Raw genomic sequence first — 20015 nt, forward strand, 5'->3', positions numbered from 1 at the left:
CTTTCTTGGGTCCTCTTCAATTTGCTTGACATCTGGGTGAAAGTTGTAGCCCTGGTCAATTTCTGAAATGCTGATTTCTGATGCTTACCTTATGTTGCAACTTTTCTGAAATGCCTTGCTAATATGTTGAGATGATGGAAAACCATTGTGGAGTAAAATATATCTGACCAAAAGAAGATAGTGATCACCACTGTTACTAATTTCTCATTTAGAGAACACCTATTTGAGATTTTTACTATTAACAGATATTAATTGTCCATCTTTTAATTAAAAGATCCTGTTGAAATCATGCTGGTGAAATATATCTTACATTTTTTTGATTTGGGAGGTTTGTAAGAAACTGTTATCTTTGTAGTCATATCGTTGATTGCGTATGAACATTTTTGTCATAATTTTATTTTGCTTAGGTCAACCAGGAACACAAGTAAATGTGTAACCTAACATTTTAACTAACTTTACAGGTTGCAACCTCAAACCAAAATTTCCTCAAAGGGCATACTTAGGAATTAGTAATAGCTCTTAACATTTTGCGCATTGGAATGATATGAAGTAGGCCTAACCCCACAATTCCCCACATGTTGAGCAACTGATTTCAAAGAGGATACCCTAAGCAATTAGACTTGTATAATGGAGAACAGCTGCAGGTGATGGATTATACAAAGATCACAATTGTGATGGTTTTATTCAAATCTCAGAAAAGGTTGAGTGGATGCCATTTGTTCATATTTGTAAAGCGTCAAGACTTTGACAGGTGCACGTGAGCCATGCCATTGGGCTGACTGATTACACTACTCTTACATTGTAAAGTGACTAATACACAAGTTGTAAGCAAAAGATCTGGGTTCGATTCCTGGCAGGGCGAAACGTTTGGCAAGTTTCCTTACTCCACACGCCTATGTTTACCTAGTAGAAACACAGTCATTAGTCTGATCGCTTTTCCGGGAATAATAATTCCTTCCAAAAAAATAATAATAAATGGATCACTCAATCCACGACTGTTTGTGGGACACTGCTGTGCACAATTGGCTACTGTGTTTTGTCCACAAAATATACAGTCAATTAATTTTACAGTATATTCTGTGAAACGCTTTGAGACATCTTGAAGACATGATAAAGTGCTATATCAAATGCAAGTATTATTATAGTACATGTATGAACCTTTTTGTTGAAATTGTTGGCGTGATGCACAGTGTCTTAAAAACAAGTGGAATTGCTAATTATGTTTCATGCTGCAAAAGATGAGTTTTTGATTTTTGACAAGGTGTAAATAGAGATTCTCCATTCATTGGCTAATTACGAAATCAAGGGAACTTCTAATTCTTCTGAATAGGTGTGTTTACACATGGTTTACACAACTTGCAAAATAGGCCCATTGTCTGTGGGTCAAGTAAAAAAAAGATATACAAGAGTAAACAAACATTGCAAATCATATGCTTCGAATCTGAAAACTGGAGGAATCTATGCTCTCAATTGTAGAATGTATAAAATGTAACATTTAACCCTCTCTTCCATATAATTTGGGTAATTTTCTTCCTCTCCCCACATCCAGTCATTCCATGGTAGGGAATCTTGAAGATTTATTTAAGCTGCACAGATCACCACAGAATCTACTTAAAATAGATGCGTTTTAATCATGCATTTAATGTTGAATTTAGAAATCCAGTGAAAATACAATTGTATCCTACTGTGCTTAAAATCTGCTTATCCTGTTTAATAAGGATTTATTAGAAGGGTCCCAATTAGTATACTGAAGCTTTGATTATATAGAATGTTTTCTGTTTTGTAAACTTGACAACAACAACAAATTACATTTGTAGAGGCCTTTAATGTAAGGAGGACATCCCAAGACGCTGGAAAGTCAGGGATCCACACCTGAGCTGGTGGTTGGGATCAGGAGGTGGGGGGGTGTAGGAGGGTGACACGTTCGAAGAGGAGGCTCTTGAGATGGGTCTTGAAGGAAGCAAGGGAGAGGGCAAAGCGGAGGGGCTGTGGGATGGAGTTCCAGAAGATGGGGGCAGAAATGCTGAAGCCCCGCCCGCAAATGGTGGAGTGGCCAAGTCGGGGGACGTGAAGCAGGCCGGAGCCCGTTGAGCGGACAAGTTGGTAGGGGGTTAGGAGATCACAGAAGTAGGGAAGAGCAAGACTGTGGAGGGCCTTGAAAGTGACACTTTTTGAGTTAGCACTACGGCATTTAGTTAAATGCTCCGGTTATAATAATACAATATTTGCATTTAATATAGTATCTATAATAGCTTCACAAATAATTGCTGTCAAATGTAGTGGCGGTGTATTTTTAGACAAATGTAGTAGGTATTTTGGTTGGTCCCAGAAACAGCCATGACGTGACTAATTTGTATGAAGGATGGTTTGCCAACACACCAGAAAAAACTTTCTGTTTTGGAATACCATCGGGGATGTTGAACATCACCTGAACAAGTAGAAGCCGAACCTCAATTTAATGACTCACCTGAAGGAGAGAAATAATGATATTATTAGCAGGAGTTGTGTGGACTGAAATTGTATTACCTTGACTATTTTGTGTCCCTTTTTCTTATTTTTAATCTATTTTGTTTTCAACCTTGCCTCCCTGGCTGTATGCAAGGAAAGCAGAGCAAGTCTATCTGGCACTTAGGCATGTAGAATTATTTTTTGAAAGTAATCAGTAGCAAAGTAAAAACAGCCATCTGAATATTTTTAAAAAAACTTGTTTGAACATTTAATTCATTCCCAAAGGAAAGCGAGAAGAGTGATCCATCTTGAGTCACCCACAAAGACTGTCATTTCATTGACACCTGATGCTGTCATATCCTTAAACAAGTATTTGAATAATTCATAGAATAATCTTGGCAATATGATTCTTGGCTAAAGTTTCCAGATTGAAATATTAAACTTGCAGGGAATTAGATAAGGGATCTAAACTGGTACCTGGAGGTTTCCTGAGTACAAAATTATTAAAGGAAAGATATGTGAATAATATCTAAAACATAAGGTAATGGAGCCCAGGATGAACAGATTTCTTGCAATACAATGTTGTTTACTGGGGTTCCTTCTTCACATTGCTGATGATTTTAAAACTAGAATAACAGAATAACTTATCAGCATATAATTCATAAAACATGGAAACATTTCATTGTCTTCATTTTATTTAAAAGAAAATCAACAGATTATACAAATTCATTCTAAATGTTTGATTTTCACATTCCTTCTCTCCCTAAAATAAATAGTACAACGAACTTAAAATACTTAATTCACAATTGTATTTATTCATAGTTAAATAACTAAAAACTGCCAGTTTTGGGGAATGTGGAATATGGAATCTTAAAGTATTGTTTACAAACTTTCAGAGTATTTGGTTGTAAATTATGGTACAAATGTGAATGACTTTCCACGTTTCAGGACTTCAAAGAAGTATATTTATTTTGGCGGTCAAGCGATCAATTATACAAATTCACTGAATAGATGAAATATACAATAATTATAAAATAAAATAGATCAATTATACAAATTCACTGAATAGATGAAACCAAAAATTGAAATATTCTTTATAGCGATGAATAAAGATGTATAAAAGCTTAAATCTATTTATATTTTGCTTTTAATTGTAGTATAGCATGTATTTAAGCAATATTTAGTTTTGTACAAACATTCCAAGGTTTGTATCCTTTGGAGGAAATGGATGTGAAAGTAAACAATAAATCCTTTAATCATCACACTGTGGATGTAGTGTATTCTGACTCTGTTTTGCCTGAATTCTAATTACTTATTTCTTGGAAATTTAACTTTCTCTCGGCCAAATTTCAAAGCTGGGGGATAGGCACTCCATTACTGAGGTTGCTGTTCAGAAATGTTTATCTAGAAAATATATAATACAGTGATAATATTGTAACATCTAGATTTGTAGTATTTTTTAAAAAAAACAATTGTGTAATTTTACTCTTGTGTGATTTTAGTGAAATGTTTTAGGATACAAAGTAGAGCTGGAGAGGAAGGAATTCCCAGTTGATTAAGGAAAGTCGGAACGTATGTTCACTTTGAGTAACACTTCCTCCAACCAGCGTGTATGGTCTCCTTTCCTGCCAGTTTGATGTGATAGTTGCTTCTCAAGCAATGTACAATATGTAGTTTTGTACAAACATTCCAAGGTTTGTATCCTTTGGAGGAAATGGATCTCAAGCTTCAATCTAGAGGCAAAAGTTTTCCAATCACAAAGGGATGGGAATGTTCAAGTAGACTCAAACAGCCGTGCTAAGACACTTGAATCCTTCTTTTGTTCCCCATGCTGAATTTCACCCTGGTCATGGTTCTTGAATAAAACAGAAAAGCTGCGATTCTGCAAACGAGGAGTCAGTCTGCAAGCTGAAATCAAATGTTTGATCCGGTCTCTTGCACATCCAGATCATTACTAACCAGTAATTCTTGAATTTGATATAACCTTTATCAGATAGTTGAGACATCTCAAAGCGCTTCACAGGATATACTGTGAAGTGGATTGACTGTGTATTTTGTGGGCAAAACAGTTTCTGCACAGCAATGGAGTGAGTGCTCCAAGCAGCCATGGAGTGAGTGATCAGTTGTGTTATTTGGGGGATTGTTGGCCAGGACTCGGTAAGGTAGTTTTGAACACTAATATTTATTGCTGCAATCACTTTTGAGTTATTTTACCTCAATGTCTACATTTTAGAAAAGCACGCTTCAGCATAACCTTTAAAAGGTTGTTCCCCTATACCCTCAAAATATAGTTTATAAAAAACCTTAGTTTATAAAATCAATACCAACCTTTATACTTTCCCATAATTAACGTATTTACACCATTTATAAAATCATTGTCAACGACTTTATCCTTTACTAATCTTAAGTGCATTTTTCCCATCAAATCCTTGACTGATTCAGTTTCACTTAAAATGTAAGAGGAACCATGTCCAACTATAATGGTTCCATTTACTTCAACCTGAGATTGAGCAAATTACTCTTGAAATGTTTTATTAACTTTCTTACACTGATTATAATCATTACTTTTTGTTTAAAACTAACTGAAGGGGCATATTGATGTAGAATATTTTATGAAGTAAGTATTAGGATGGACTGTGACAGTATTAGTGGGTATTCTTGCCATCTGGATAAGGATCAACAATAATGCTATAGACCTAAAATAAACTAGATGATGAAAACAAGTGTAATATTGTATTGGCACATGTTTAAAGATAGACTCAGAGTATGTGTATGGACACTGAATTACTGTCAGTCTATTTAATCCTATTCTTTGGCACTTTACTGTTTGCTTTGGAGGATTTAAAGTCAGGCTTTCTTCTGGATTGCTGGAGTAGAGTTTCATGGATGTAGTCTGGCACAATGTACTTTATTGTTCTGCATTGACCTGAAGGTTTGAACTGGTGGCAGCACATTTAATATTTCTTCGATGTTACAATACATTCTGTGTGTTCAGATTGTAAAGCTTGTCAGTTGTCAGGGGTGTTGGCAGAGGAAAAAGCACATTGTCACTTTGTTCTCTCCATCTAATGAATTCTTCAACAGTGTAAAATGACCATTTTGCATTCTGGTTAAATAGAAGGTCCTACTAAATTGATAAGAGTCGGAAGAGATTTTATCCTAACCTGAATTAGCACGTTTTTATAAACTATTTTTTTGTTGGTGCGCATTGCTAGTTTCAGTCAAAATCAATTGCTTTTATTATAAATGGTATGTGATTATAGATAGAGATCAAAATCTAAGTTGATTACACACGATAATCATGGATCCTGTGAAGTAGATCTATAAACTTGTAGGGAGAGTTGAAAGTAGCCCTAAATATGGAAGAATGAATAGATTTTTATTTCATTTCCTTGGAAACCTCCCTACTACAAATTGCCAAACGTTGATAGTTTTTCTTATACTTTACACTTTGTCTTTAGCTAAAATTAACTAACTGCTGGTAGGCTTATTTTGACATTTTCTATCACTTGTTGGTCACTCATTTTTGCTATGATTACTCCTACAGTACAGCACCATTATAATGCACTTCTTTACATCACCGATTCAGTTGGGATGTAGTCATCATTCATTGTGATTTCAATGTGCAACTGGCCACTTGCTTCCCACGACCATCTTCCCACATTAGATGTGTCAGTGCAGTGAGTCAATCTCTCACCTTTGAGTCAGAAGTTGTGGATTCAAGTCCCATTTCAGGACTTGGAATCGCATAGACTAAGCTTACAATTCAATTCAGCGCTGGGGAAGTGGTGCTTTGTTGGTGGTGCAGTCCTTCGGATGAGACGTTAAACTGAGGTCCCATCTGCCTATTCAGATGGACATTAAAGATCCCATGACACTTTTCGAAAAGAGAAGGGAGGTTCTCCCTGTGTCCAAGCCAACAAATCCCCCAAATAAAATTGCTGTGGGCAAACTAGCTTCCGCATTTCACCCACAAAACACAGTTAAAACCTCTTTGCAGTAATCGCTGTGAAGCACTTTGAGACTCATCGGCGAAGTGATAAGGCACTATATGAACAGCAATAACTTGCAATTATATAGTGTCCTCCAAGCAGGAGTCTCCGAGCACATAACAGTGGAGGAGCCTGATGCCAGAGTGAGTGGGAGGAGATAGCTGCAAGCATGGTCGAAGAGGAAGGTTTTCAGGCAGGACTTGAAAAAGAGGGGAGAGGGGGCAAGGTGGGGGGATTGAGGGAGAATGTTCAGAGTTTCGGGGCATAGTGGCTGAAAGGTTGACCTCCGATGGTGGGGCGGAGGGACAGTCGAGCGGAGGCACTGGGTGATGGATTGGGGAGTGAGGAGGTCGGAGAGGGAGGAAAATACAGAGAGAAGGGATTTGAACATGTGTATGAGAATCAAATATCAAATACAAGTATTCATGTTATCTCTATGCGGGAGCTGGATAAGTCATTGTAAGACAGGTCTGAATTCTATGGAGCTCCAACTTATGTTGAGACTTCACTAAATCTATAAACATTTTATAGTATTGAAAACAACATGATATGCATGTTTAGTGTCTGTTCTCACTGAGCTATATAATCTACAACTACTTTCCTGTTCTAAATTATCTCCATCAAAACACATTCTCTTGTTAAAGAATTAAAGTCTGAATAAGAAAGCAGTTAATCTCATCAAGGATGCTCACTGTACAGACCTCTACAGTTTTCCCTATCATGGACTCTACTCAGAGCCAACAAACAGGTGACTCTCCAAGAAGATAAGTCTTTGTAAAACGCCTTCTCAACTTTTTAAAAAGCAATTGAGTAAGACCGCATATAGTGCATTTATCCAACCATTCAGTTGATGTGGTTGCATTCCAGGAAATAGCAGAGAGAATTCAATCATCTGTGTCCATTCTTTCAGTTTTCAATGCTGTGCTTAAAGCGATATTTATGAAGATCTTTTAATTCTAAAGAAGATGATTGATGTTCAAGTAACTTTTGTTAGGAGTTGGTCATTCCCTGTAAAGTAACCGTTTTTGCGTAGGCTGGCACTATAGTAGTCCTGACCTTGTGGTGCTCGCCAAGTCTTGAAGCCAGAAGGGGAAAAGGTTTTGGACTGCACCTGCAAGAAAACAATCATTTGAAGAGTTTTGTATTCTTTCCACTTATAATGTGGTCCATTGCAAAGATAAAGTTGGGAAACCCTAGGGAAATAATGTTAGCCAATACTCACAAAGAGACTTAAGATTTAGGTCATGATTGCAATACTGCTGGTTCGTGTTTCCTTTCTTTAAAAGTAGATAGTTCTCCAGAATATAACTAATTTGGAAAAAGAAAATTCTGTAATCAGTAAACTCATTTGAAGGTTTATTAGTTGGATAAGGTAGGATTAGGTTTGGTTCCTGTTTACAAATCTTAATGCAGATTTTAATTGTAATGGAACTATTACGGGCAGATTTGAGCTTACTTTCAAATTCTCTCATGAAGGAAATGATGTCAGTGGCATAAAAGTACAACACACAGGAAAAATCAGTGACAATTGACAACTTCTTTTTGGACACATTGGACCAAGAGGTTTAATGATAATAAATATGTGACATCATGTTCCTTTGATGGTCTAATGGGTTAAGACACGGGAACACTGTTAAACACTGTTAAGGTTAAACAGGCCAATCAGACCCGAAAATTGTATGATTGATTCTTAGTCTGTGCTACATCAAATTGATCTCAAATGGAATCCCACAAGATTGGCCTCAGCAAACCTAGATTAGTGAAAGGAAAATCGTCCAAAGTTTCCTGATTGCTGTTCAAAGACACTAATTATAGAAGCTGTGCATGCGTGGGAGTCCGAATCAGTGACGATTGAACTTCACTGTGATGACCACTACACTCAAATAACCTTACCTAAACTGATTGTCAAGGCAAACACATGAATATTGACCAATTAGATGAGGCACTGGCATGTGAACAGCTCCTGTGGAACTGGTCGCCAGTGAAAGGAAAAAAAGGAGTCCAATACCTCTAGAAGACAAATATTGGCAGGCTGCGGAAAATGCTTAAAAATTATATTTTTAGGTAAATAGTTTTTGTAAATAGAGTTTTTAAGTTGTAAATTAATCTAAATTTAAATCTGCAAAGCCAAAAGGGGGGAAATATTACTATGTGTAAGGAGAATTAGAATTCAGCAAGTTTTCAAGTTTCAGTTGTGCATGCCAAATCGGTTTACGAATTTCTGACATGAATACTTTTCTTTCCATGTTTACAAGGATGTTCTTTATCCATCCCTAATGTATTATTGAACTCATGATCTCTAAATTGATTGATTGAACTTTTAAAAAATTCTGTGGAGTTATTGTTTATGATACAATAAAAGAACATTATTCAAGCTTTTATGAACAATCTAGTGTCTTAAAACTAATTTGTTGCTAAATAGTTAAGATTTATAAGAGGACTGAGCCTTTCTTAATCTCACTCAGTTACAAACATGGAATACATCCAGGTCACTGCTTAGGGCTTTTGGTTCCTTTTGACCAACAGAGACACAGTGAAATATCCTTTTGTAGTTTTGCTTGATTGTTTCTCAGAAATGCAGTTCTACAAATTTAAACTTTGTTTTGAGAAATGGGCTCCTATAATACTGTTTCCTGTGAATAACAAGTGAAAGAAAGGATGAAGAGATTTAGAGCTACGTTTAAACACAGATCATTGATAAATATGCTTGATAATGAAGTAACTGTTTCCATAGAAACTGAGATAGCCTTGGAAAGCCGAGACTATGAAAAAACGAAATGTCAAATAAAACCGTACAATTCATTTATAGGTTCCCTTCAGATATATTTAGAAGACATTCCCTATTTTTTCTCTCTCCTGAAATAATAACATGGGGAACTTCAAAAGAGCATTGCTTGGATAAGAATATGAAATTACCTGATTAAAGTCTCAATTTTAAAATGGCAGAATAGAAACTATTCTTGAATCTGATTTGAAATCACAATGTTCTGGTCAACAAAAGGAACACCACAGCTGCCTTGTTTCTATTTGATGCATTAGGAGAAGCGGTAGATAGCAAAATAAATAAAGGTATCAAGCAGGACAACCATCAAGGCAAACTACTTCATATGTTACTTTTTTAATGACTTATACTGTGTTTGCTAATAACTCTTGTAAAGTCATATATGATTTCAATTAAAAATGTGTAATTGAGGTTCTTACTGCTTTTAAACTGTAAAACTACAGACTCTCAGTGAACCAAAGTAACACGGTAACGCAGTAAAGTACCTTTGTTATTTTTGAGTGTAAAAAAAATTACAAGGCAGTCGATATTCCTTTTAAGATACTCGAATGTCCCAACAACAACCACTTTCCCTTCTCATGTGGAATTACTCCTTTTAGTAGTGTTGCAGTTCATTTTCCCTGTCATTGACATTAGATCTTTCCTGTGTCATACTGGTTTCAATTTTAAAAGTAGTTTTGGTGAATTCATTAACATAGCAATCTGCAAATGCTTGTTTATCTGCCAAGAATGGCAGACGGCCACAGTGAGTGTTCAAGATGCATGTCTTCGAAATACAGTGTTAGAATTGTGTAACGTTGGTATGAGAAGTTTAGGCAGAATCTATCGTAGGAGATTGCAGAATAGGAAGCTGTTCTACAGCAGCTTTTGTATCTCTAAAGTGCCATTGATCCATATCAACTTAACCATGCAAAATTGCACCAAAGCCTCTGCTGGATATCAAACTTTCTCTCTGCTGGAAGTTTTATCAAGCCTTACGAGCGGGATTTCTTTGGATCTTCTGTCTGTCGACTCACCCCTTAAGAGTTTTTCTTGGTGCTATACAAAGTAGAAAAAGAAGAAACTATGTCTAATGATGTCTGGTATCGAAAGGGATACCAGAATCTTTTGTAGAGAGGCAGTCTTAACGTGTCTATGCAAGTTATTGGGGTCAGAAATTGATTTGTACTTGATTGCTTGTACCCCATATCAGGAGATCTAAGTGCTTTAAATTGTAAGAGATTTATTGTACATGGGTAGAAATTTCACTGGCATTGGGAATATAATTAGTGCTGAGACTGAGATATAGGGAGAGAGAGTGTCAGAGAGTGGGGATAAAATAGCTGAAGCTCATCCATTGGATGGCGAGGTGGAGGGGCCTTGGGATATGAAGCAGCAGGTCCGAAGTGGTGGGGATTAGGACTACAGTAGATCACAGAAATAAAGTGGGGCACAGCCATGAATGCAATTCAATGAAACAAGGATCTTAACTAATCTGCTGGGGAATAGGGAGTCAGTGGAACCTTGCAAGGATGGAATGGTGGACTTACATAACCAAGTGCAAGAGAAAATACATTAGTAGAATTTATGTATTTTTTTAAAAATGAACATTTAAGAAAAATCAAAAAATATTTTAGTAAGGCTATACTGTTTTTATACTTAATTTAAAAACAAAAAATAGCTACAACATATAAATATTTTAAAATTCTGCATAACCTAAAATCTAGTTCAATGGAGGAACATTTGCATGTTAAAGATCCCAGGGCAGTAGCTGAAAAGAGAAGGAAGTTTCTCCTGGCCAACAATAACAGATTAAAAAATGGTCATTCATTTCATGGGACATTGTTTCTGGGACATTGCTGCGTGCAAATTGACTGCCACATTTGCCTAGAAATATAGTTTCTATACTTTACAGTAACTCCTGTGAAGCACTTTGAGATATCTCAAAGGTGATAAGGAGCTGTACGAAATGAAAGTATTAATATTATTTTAATGTCCACTTTCAATAGATTGAAAGTGGACATTATAATATCTCCTTTCCACAAACTTTGCACCCTTATTGTGTTCTCACTATTAACACCCAGATTTGTCTCCCAGGAAAAAGTTCACTTGTTTTTTATTTCATTGTAAAAACATCTATGCATTTCCTTTCCGATTACTAGCAGAAGTGTAAATAGATTTTATTTTATTTGTTTTAACTGTTCTGTTTTCATAAGGTTATCATGCTATTTTTCATCAATATAATTTTTGAGTTGAGATTTACTTAATTTGGATGAGCTTTAGGTAATCCAAACTACAGCTATTTATGTTTCCTATTTCCTGTGGCGGCTGCCTTCTGTGAATGCAGAAGTATGAGACTAGTTTCAGTGCACTTTAAGGAAGGGGAAGGTAAAACTGAGAAGTCTTTCCCGAGATTGCACTGCATCTCAACCCATTAAAAGTCTCTTCATCTGGGCATCAATGATATGTTGCTTGCAGACTCTCTGCCGGTTGCATTGGCTTAAAAGGGGCTTCCTTGCACTGATTAATCTCTAGCACCAGCCCTGGTAGGCACTAAGACAACACAGACATTGCTGAGAAAAAACTAGCTCACATTTGAATTATTCAAAGGAAGCTACTATTTTGTTTGACTTGGAGTTCTTGATCTTTGTGTGTGTGTGGGTGTGTGTATGTGTGGGTGCGCGCGAGTGAGAAAAGGTTGATTATCTGGGGACTTAACTCCCTTTCCAGAACAGTTTTGAGGAGTATAAATTGTCTTAAGAATAATTGTCTACTCAAGATTCAGGGCTGAGCAAAGGTACCGTTATGCTTGCCATAGATCTTAAGGCCTAAACCTTCCTGCTCCCCATCTCAAAGTACACCTCAACAAAAATAACCTGTCAAGATCTGTAATGTGGTCAGTTGTATAAATTGGATATGTGAGATGCAAAGTATGGGTAAACTGTGTACATAGATAATCCACACATTAACTTGGCTACCACCCTAATTATTGCCAGGCATTGGGTACAGTTAATACGGATAAAGTTAATGACACAACACATGTCAATCACATACTATAACTCAGCCTCAAGGGTACTGCATATCGGTGCTCTTCCTGATCAAAACAATTGGGCCATAACGATAAAACAGACCTTCACAATCAATAGTCCCTTTAATGACCAGATCCAAACTATACTGGAGATGTTTGAGAAATACCATCAAAATCTTAGAATGATCGTGGGGATATCTAGCCAGGCTGATTGCCAAGCCGCAACTATTCTTTTGAATCCAGAGGGCATTCATCCTGGAGCTCAGTGCTCCTTCCAAATTGCAACCCAGAAAATGAAAACACTGCCCCACCTCCACTGACAATTTTAACTCCCAGTCACAGTTCAAAACTTTAATAATAATAAAACTTTGTAGCGCAACTTAATTGTGCAGACATAACCACAGGGAATAGAGTGGTCCAAGTTTACCTGAGACCTAGGATCTGCTCCAAGATCTCATTCATGATTGACCCAGAAGAACTATCACACAAAATGCTTTCTTCCAGGCCGAACTGAGAAATGCCAGTAAATGTGCACTTACTCACTTCCTTGTACCTTTTAGGAATTTGGCGTGAATAAAGCTAATTCAGTTTTTCAGCTCCCCTCTCGACTCTCTTCCCCCTCCTCACTCCCTCCCTTCCCTCCCCTCACCCTGACCATTTCCCCCCTGCTCGGGTCATGACCCAACTGTGCAGCGCCTTGGGACGTCCTCCTGACGTGAAAGGCGCTTTATAAATGGAATCTTGTTGTTGTTGTTGTTTTGTAAACGAACAATTTGAGGCTGGGAGTGCTGAAATTGAAAATGCAATGATGGGAAAGATGAATGTAAAACAAGATTGCATCTTTAATGTTAAAAAATTGAGCCTTCATTCTTTGTGAGCTATTTGCAATAAATTGCTTTTCCTGCAGCTGTTATAAAACCTCTGTAGGTGGCATTTAAGCTGTCGCAGTTGCAGGCTAGCCATTTTGTTTGTGTAATGATGCTGCCAACCTGATGTTAAGTGAACAATAGTGTTTGCATCAGATCCAAAGTGTTTAAAATGGAAAGAGCACGGAGAAGCTCATGAGATTAGTAGGATCAAGCAGTGGAGATTATGGGGTGGATGAGGGTTGTTGAATACTGATGATGGGTGTGTGATTTTCTTTTGAAAAAAATTGCTGGGAAACAAAAGCATCCTGACAAATGAAAGGATGATGTATTATTTATATGCATTGAGTCTCCTGTACAGCGACCATGAAATAAAACCTTAATAGCTTCCTTTTCTGTGTTTGCTTAAAAATGATATTCTAAGTAGCTTACCACTTATGCTGTTTTTATGAAACATTGCTTTTTGTTTCATCCAATCATAGAAGTTTACAGCGCAGTCCGCAGCCATTCGGCCCCTCAAGACTGCACTGGCTCTTTACAGTACAGTGTATCCTGTAAAGCACTATGGGACGTCCTGACGTGAAGGGATATGCAAGGATTATTATTATCGGCTTCCCTCACTAATTTTACTGATATAATTGAAGGTCAAATTTAGCTCAGTTAACCGTACTCTTCACTCTTGGTCAGAAGTGTTTGAATATTGCAATGGGATTTTTACTGCACATATTAACATGCAGACAGACATGCACTTAACATCGGTTTGTTGGACCCTGCTGGTGCAAATAGCTGCTGTGGTTACTTTAAAAAAAAAATCACTACACTTGGCAGTAATTGTGAAATGTTTTCATTTTGTAAGGTGATTTCAAAGTCTGAATGACAGCAGGTGTATGTCATTGAAATGCAACTTAGTTGACATTAAATTTATATTAAAGATCATTCCTTTGAGGGGATTAGAATGTCTGTCAGACATCAAGTCCTGGATGAGAGCTAACTTACTTCAGTTGAACGTCAGCAAGACCGAGGCTCTCCTGATTGGCTCCTGTCAGCACCTCCACACTTCAGGAGCTGACAACATCACCATCCAAGGATGCACACTCCACCTTACTAAGTCAATCTGGAACCTTGGGATCTTGTTTGACCCTCAACTATCCTTTCTACCCCACATCCGTGCCATGACCTGCTCTGCCTTCCCCCATCTCCGCAAAATCGCCCGGCTCTGCCACTGTCTCACACCGCAGCCTGCCGAAACCCTCATACATGCATTCATAACATCCAGGCTTGACTATGCAAAATCCCTGCTTGTCAGCCTCCCCAACTCCTCCCTTCATAGGCTACAGATCATCCAGAACTCTGCAGCCTGTGCCCTCTCCCACACTAGGCTCCGCGACCCTATCACCCACATCCTCGCCCGACTCCACTGGCTTCCCATAACACACACGATACAGTTCAAGATCCTGGTCCTCATCTTCAAAGCCCTCCATGGCTTTGCTCCCATCTACCTCTGCAACCTCCTCACCCCCTAGCAAACTGCCCGCTCCCACCCCTCAGCGGGCTCTGGCCTACTTCACGTCCATTGCCTCGCTCGCCCCACTGTTGGCGGTCGAACCACCAGCCACTCTGCCCCCACCCTATGGAACTACATCCTGCAGTCCCTCCTCCTCGCCCCCTCCCTTGCCTCCTTCAAGATCCATCTCAAGATCCTCCTCTTCAACCTTGCCTTTGATCACCCTGCTTCCCCCCCCTACCCTCCGCCCTCCCCCATCCCAACCCCCAGCTCGGGTCCCAAACACCGACTCTCCAGCGGCTTGGAACATCCTCCCGATGTGAAAGGCGCTGTACAAATGTAATTTTGTTGTTGTAAAAGGCAGTGTTTTAGTACACTGCTTATTTCACCTCCATACTTGGGTCTAGTTATATATCAGACAGATGGGAATGAAGGTCTTGTCTAATTGCAAGCTGACAGGATTCTAAATTAAATACATTTTGGAAATTGTTAATTCATTTCCTAATGGCAGCCGCTACACAGAACAACCAATCATTTTGCACTAATCGCCTGATCTCAATAGTTGGAAAACAAATGTCTCAGGCTTCAGAAGGGGAAGATCTTACTTGACCAATCTTAGATTATATCACAACTCAACAGTGTGGGAAACCCTATGACATAGTGTACTGTACTTAGATTTTCAGGCCTTTCAGAAATGTCATACAAGAAACTCCGTTATAAAGGCCATCAAATATTTTCGGCAAAGTGCAAGCATTAATGAATTCCACCTAATGTGTGTTGTTTTTTTGGTGGGAGAGCGATTGACCCTTTCCTTTTGTTTATCCTAACGTATAAAATGCATTCATACTTTATTTTAAAAACCCACAGGAGAATCTACAACAGCTGATCATGATGTCGCTTCCAAATGTCCTTGTTCTGGGCCGAAGCCCTCTTACAGGTATGTTGGATGATTAAATAACAAACATTACAGCAGTTTCTCCAGAAGTAACCATTAATGTAATTTTCCAAAGTGAATTTTGATTTCGAAAATAATAGATTTGTACCATTAGAACACAAGCTTAGCTTATTTAAAGTTTTGTGCCTTCACAAAAAATAGGGGAAGGGGGACATTTTGGACTAAGGTTCTAGAAGTTGTAAGGGTTTCAAATGATATCCAATAGAGAGCATTAATCTGATGCAACAAAAGGTTGGCTAATAAATGTACTTACTAACTAGTATCAATATTTTCAGAGTATAATGTAGCCCAATTTCCCAAGTACAGATAGTATATTTCTTGGAGGAATACGTCCGGTTTTGAAGGAGCACTTCTGAACGGGAGACAAGAAACGGGGAGCACTAAACTGATTGCTTGTGATTGTTTCTGTTCAGTATTGCAAGGAATGCTCTTTAAAAGAGCCAGCAGTGATATGATGGACTGAATGATCTTCTGTGTTGTAAATTTCTATGGTACAGAATTTCTGGCTGCAGAATTTCTTGGCAGCAGAATTTCTGGACCAGTGTTGTATCTAAAGATCCTTTACTCCCATGCTCAAGTTGTCATGCTTTGATGATGTTGACACGTTCGAGCATTACTAATGATGCAGACATGGACCACTATGATATATTCAAAGATATTCACTGCATCAGTCACTGAAAATAGATGTTTCAATTTTCAAAGGCAATCGGACTGATTTTCCCCAGCTGCTGTAACATTACCAGTTGTGCAATTGCTAAGTCTGAAACCTGCAATAGATATTGTTCCTAACACGTAAGATCAAAGTGCAAAAATAAAAAGTGCTTGGTATGATGCCAACCTCTGCATCTAGAAATCATGAATTCAAGGGCAGTAGCTTGGTGGTAAATTGAAGAATTTGAAGAATATCATTTAACCTCTGCCACATTGGAAAGCATCAACTCAAAGCAACCGGTCGTTAACGAGTAATACTACACAGTAATAATTACCTCATTAATCTTCCAACTAAAATCTTCAGTATTAATTGAAAGTAACTGTTTACAAAGTGAATATGCTGCTAATGCTTTACCAGATTGTTGATTGATATTTATTTTGATATAAGTTCAATTTTTTTAGGTTACCTGGATTTATGGATATGGTGTAAAATGTGAAATGTAGTTACACAACTGAATCACTACTGTATAAGCATTCTCCCCTGCAATGGCATTTCTGATTTGAATAGTTTGTTGATTTCAAAAAATTACTATGGTTTAAACAGCACCACCACTTTTTCTGTAATGATGGATTCAAGGTTTGCAAAATATGAACAAAAGCATAGACACGTTTTTTCTTTTCCAACTACAGAATTTGTTAATTCTTCCTGCAAAGTGGAATGAATATGAACACCACATGATTCCTAGTTGTTTTTGAAAGGGTGTGGTTTCTAAATATAGTGATTGATGACTGAATGTAAGAGAATGAAAGTGTAAAGCTGAGGCAGAAATTTTAGGTGACTGATCAATAAGTATTTGGTCTAGAGGCTGGTAGGGAGAGATAGCATGTTAGGAAGTCATGTATTTCTCTCATTTCAGTGCAAGTAAGTTTATTGTGAGAGTTTGGTACCATCCCTGGGAGTACTTCTGTGCTTCATCTCTTGATGAGTGTGGGAGGATTAGATTATGAGTGGGCAGTATACACTGTGCTTTAATATTTTACTTGTACTCAGCATTGAATTCTAGAATGCTGAGCTTTGGAAGAATGAGTGGGGACAGCCTTTGATAACTGCATAAATCCATCACATATGTTTGCTGCTAAAAATAAATGAATAAATTGGTTGTGCTTGTTAGTTTAAGTTTGAGTTTTGACCTCCAAAAATCCCAGATAATGTGGGAAGGCTCTCAAATATCATTTTCTTTTGGTACCTCTCCCTGGAGTATTTGTTTAATGGATTACGAATTTCTACTTTATATGATCCAGGATTCAAACTATACAAAATATTTCTTTCAAAAAGGAGCATCATTTTCTTCAAATAATGATGATGCTAAATTATACATAACTAATTTGACTACAATTATAGTTCCCTAATGTTTGCCATCATTTAAAACAAGCTTAAAAGCTTAAAATAACCATGGGGAACATTTTTACCAGATGGTAATGGTATTGCCATTAGTGAAACACACTTATATAATAATAATCCTTGCATTTGATATAGCACTTTTTCACGTCTTCTAGACATCTCAAAGCGCTTCACAGAATATACTGTAAAGAAAATTGACTGTATATTTGTGGGTGAGTCACGGCAGCCAATTGCGCACAGCATTGTCCCACAAACAGCAGTGATTGAAGTGACCAATTTATTATTGTTTTTTCTTGAGGTATTATTATCAAGCGTGTGGAATAAGGAAACTTGCCCTGCCGGGAATCGAACCCAGGTCTCTCACTTGCGAGGCAAGTGCTCTAACCACTGAGCTACAGGACTCCACTTATCTGCACCACAGCAGCTATTGTCCTCTGCACGTGGCAAGGATATTTTTTTAATTGCACGATGCTTGTGGTAATCAAGCTTTTCATCTTTTAATATGTAGTACCAACTACATATGGAGGGAGAATAGACATCCACTTGCCGTGAAATGGTCTGTGATGAAAGAACTTGCACGATCAATTAAGGGTCGTTTCCTCACCTCCACTTAAATTGCGGGATTTAGGACTGCTCGGTTCTTGGTCCAGACATGAGGATGGTATTTGTTTGTCGTCAACATCAAAAGTGTTTCAAAATGTTGGAATTGAAAGGGAGCTGACATTTCTGTAACATTGAATCAACACATGATTTGAAAGAAAGTGATGTGCGGAGGGTTTCAGAAAGCATTGACTTATTGAAGTAGAGTTCCAAAGTTGCTCATAGTATTCTGGTATTGTCCAATTTTCTGTTCAACTGTAAAGCTTAACAGTCGTGCTAGCAGGCTAATCAGCCATGGAGAGTATCACTGCCCAGTCCAATCTCGTTTTCATACCTGTTCATAAATGTATGCAGGATAGAGATCAGATGTAAAAACTGTTGTTGATTTTCCCATCCTAACCCCATTTTATTACAGTAGAAAGGGCAGTGGAGCCCTTTAATAAGATCAGCTAACTCAGCACAAATCAAGAATCAAATCTTCAACCTGGTCTGCACAGTATAATCCTTCATTAGGTGTTGCCTTTACCCCTAGGTCATCTTGCTTTTGTCATTTTTACCCACTAATTTGAGTCTCGTTATTGTTTTAACTGTGAAGTGATACATATGGTGAAGTGCATGTGGTTGACATTCACTTAAACTTTCCAAAATCCATTTAAAAGCATTTAACTTCTACGTGCACTATCATCTGATGTTAGTAAACCACAACATATTCAGATGGTTGCAAGTGGGAAGCATAACCATTACTCTAGAGCAGTGTTGTCAAACCCAGATTTATACTGAGCCACATATGTGGCCCATGAACAAAGGTGTTATCTGGGTATCCAGCCCTCGGCAGCCAAAAGATTGGACCATCCTGGGTTACCTTGCCAGTGACTACATCTTCCAAGCACTTTCCCATTTAATATGAAAGGTCATTTGTGATTGTTTATTTTTCTCTGGGTGCTTCTTTGGAACATTTTCAGGTCATTATTTTTGATTTCAAAATTGAATCTTTTCTTCACTTAAAAATGAAATCGATATTGTAAAGTAAACATAAACGTCAGGCTTTTTGTTTGAGGTTTTACTAAATTGATGTGAAAATCATAGTTTTAATAAGATAAAGACATCCATGATGAGGCTCATTTTCTGAGTTTGTTCTTTTGCTAACTGACTACCATATGTTTCCGGGTAGGAAGTAACTGTTGACTTCACTTCTGAATTAAAGCAAAGGGTACAAGATATTTCTGTTCTTCATTGAAAAATAACCAAAGACAATATATCGATGGATTGTTTAAAAACTGAGAATGATATTGGTTATCCAATGTTATGTTCCTTCCTTATTCAAATTAATTAGCTACTCAGCTCATTGTTATGAATGGAACATTAATTAGCAGTCACATTTGTATCCATAACATTCACTTCTAATTATTTTTCATTTTCTAAAGTGCTTTGTGGTCAGAGCTGGTCATGGTTCTTTCATGGACTAACCATTCACCGAAGTGGAAAATCTTTTCCAGACAATTTACAAGAACAGACTGTGACAGATCCTCGAGACCTAGGAACGAACATGTTATAAATCAACTTCTGATCACCAGTGATTAAAGGCTCTAGTTCACTGAGGATAACTTGTACCTTTTAGGGTTCTTGGATGCATGGTTGCTAGTTATAACCAGTACCAGGGTTAGGGAGTAACTGGTATAGGGATTAGCATGTACCTTTGGCTAACACTGCTTCCACAGTGTATATTCAGTCAGAGGAATTGCATATTTGCATTATAGACTTCAGACTGCAGGAGGACATTGACAGACTGGTGAAATAGGCAGACACAT

The 20015-nt window shown here is 37.7% G+C and overlaps 1 protein-coding gene across 8 annotated transcripts in view; it reads left to right on the forward strand.

The window, feature by feature from the left end:
* LOC103177968 (girdin) overlaps positions 1-20015 on the forward strand; it is an 84919-nt gene that overhangs the window by 11479 nt on the left and 53425 nt on the right. For all 8 annotated transcript variants that reach the window (XM_007892393.2, XM_007892396.2, XM_007892394.2 and 5 more), the window contains exon 4: positions 15467-15536. In XM_007892393.2, coding sequence (XP_007890584.2) covers positions 15467-15536 — 70 coding nt within the window. The remainder of the gene's footprint in view (positions 1-15466; positions 15537-20015) is intronic.

The sequence above is a fragment of the Callorhinchus milii genome, unplaced genomic scaffold (genome assembly GCF_018977255.1).
Source record: "Callorhinchus milii isolate IMCB2004 unplaced genomic scaffold, IMCB_Cmil_1.0 Scaffold3, whole genome shotgun sequence".
NCBI lineage: Eukaryota > Metazoa > Chordata > Chondrichthyes > Chimaeriformes > Callorhinchidae > Callorhinchus > Callorhinchus milii.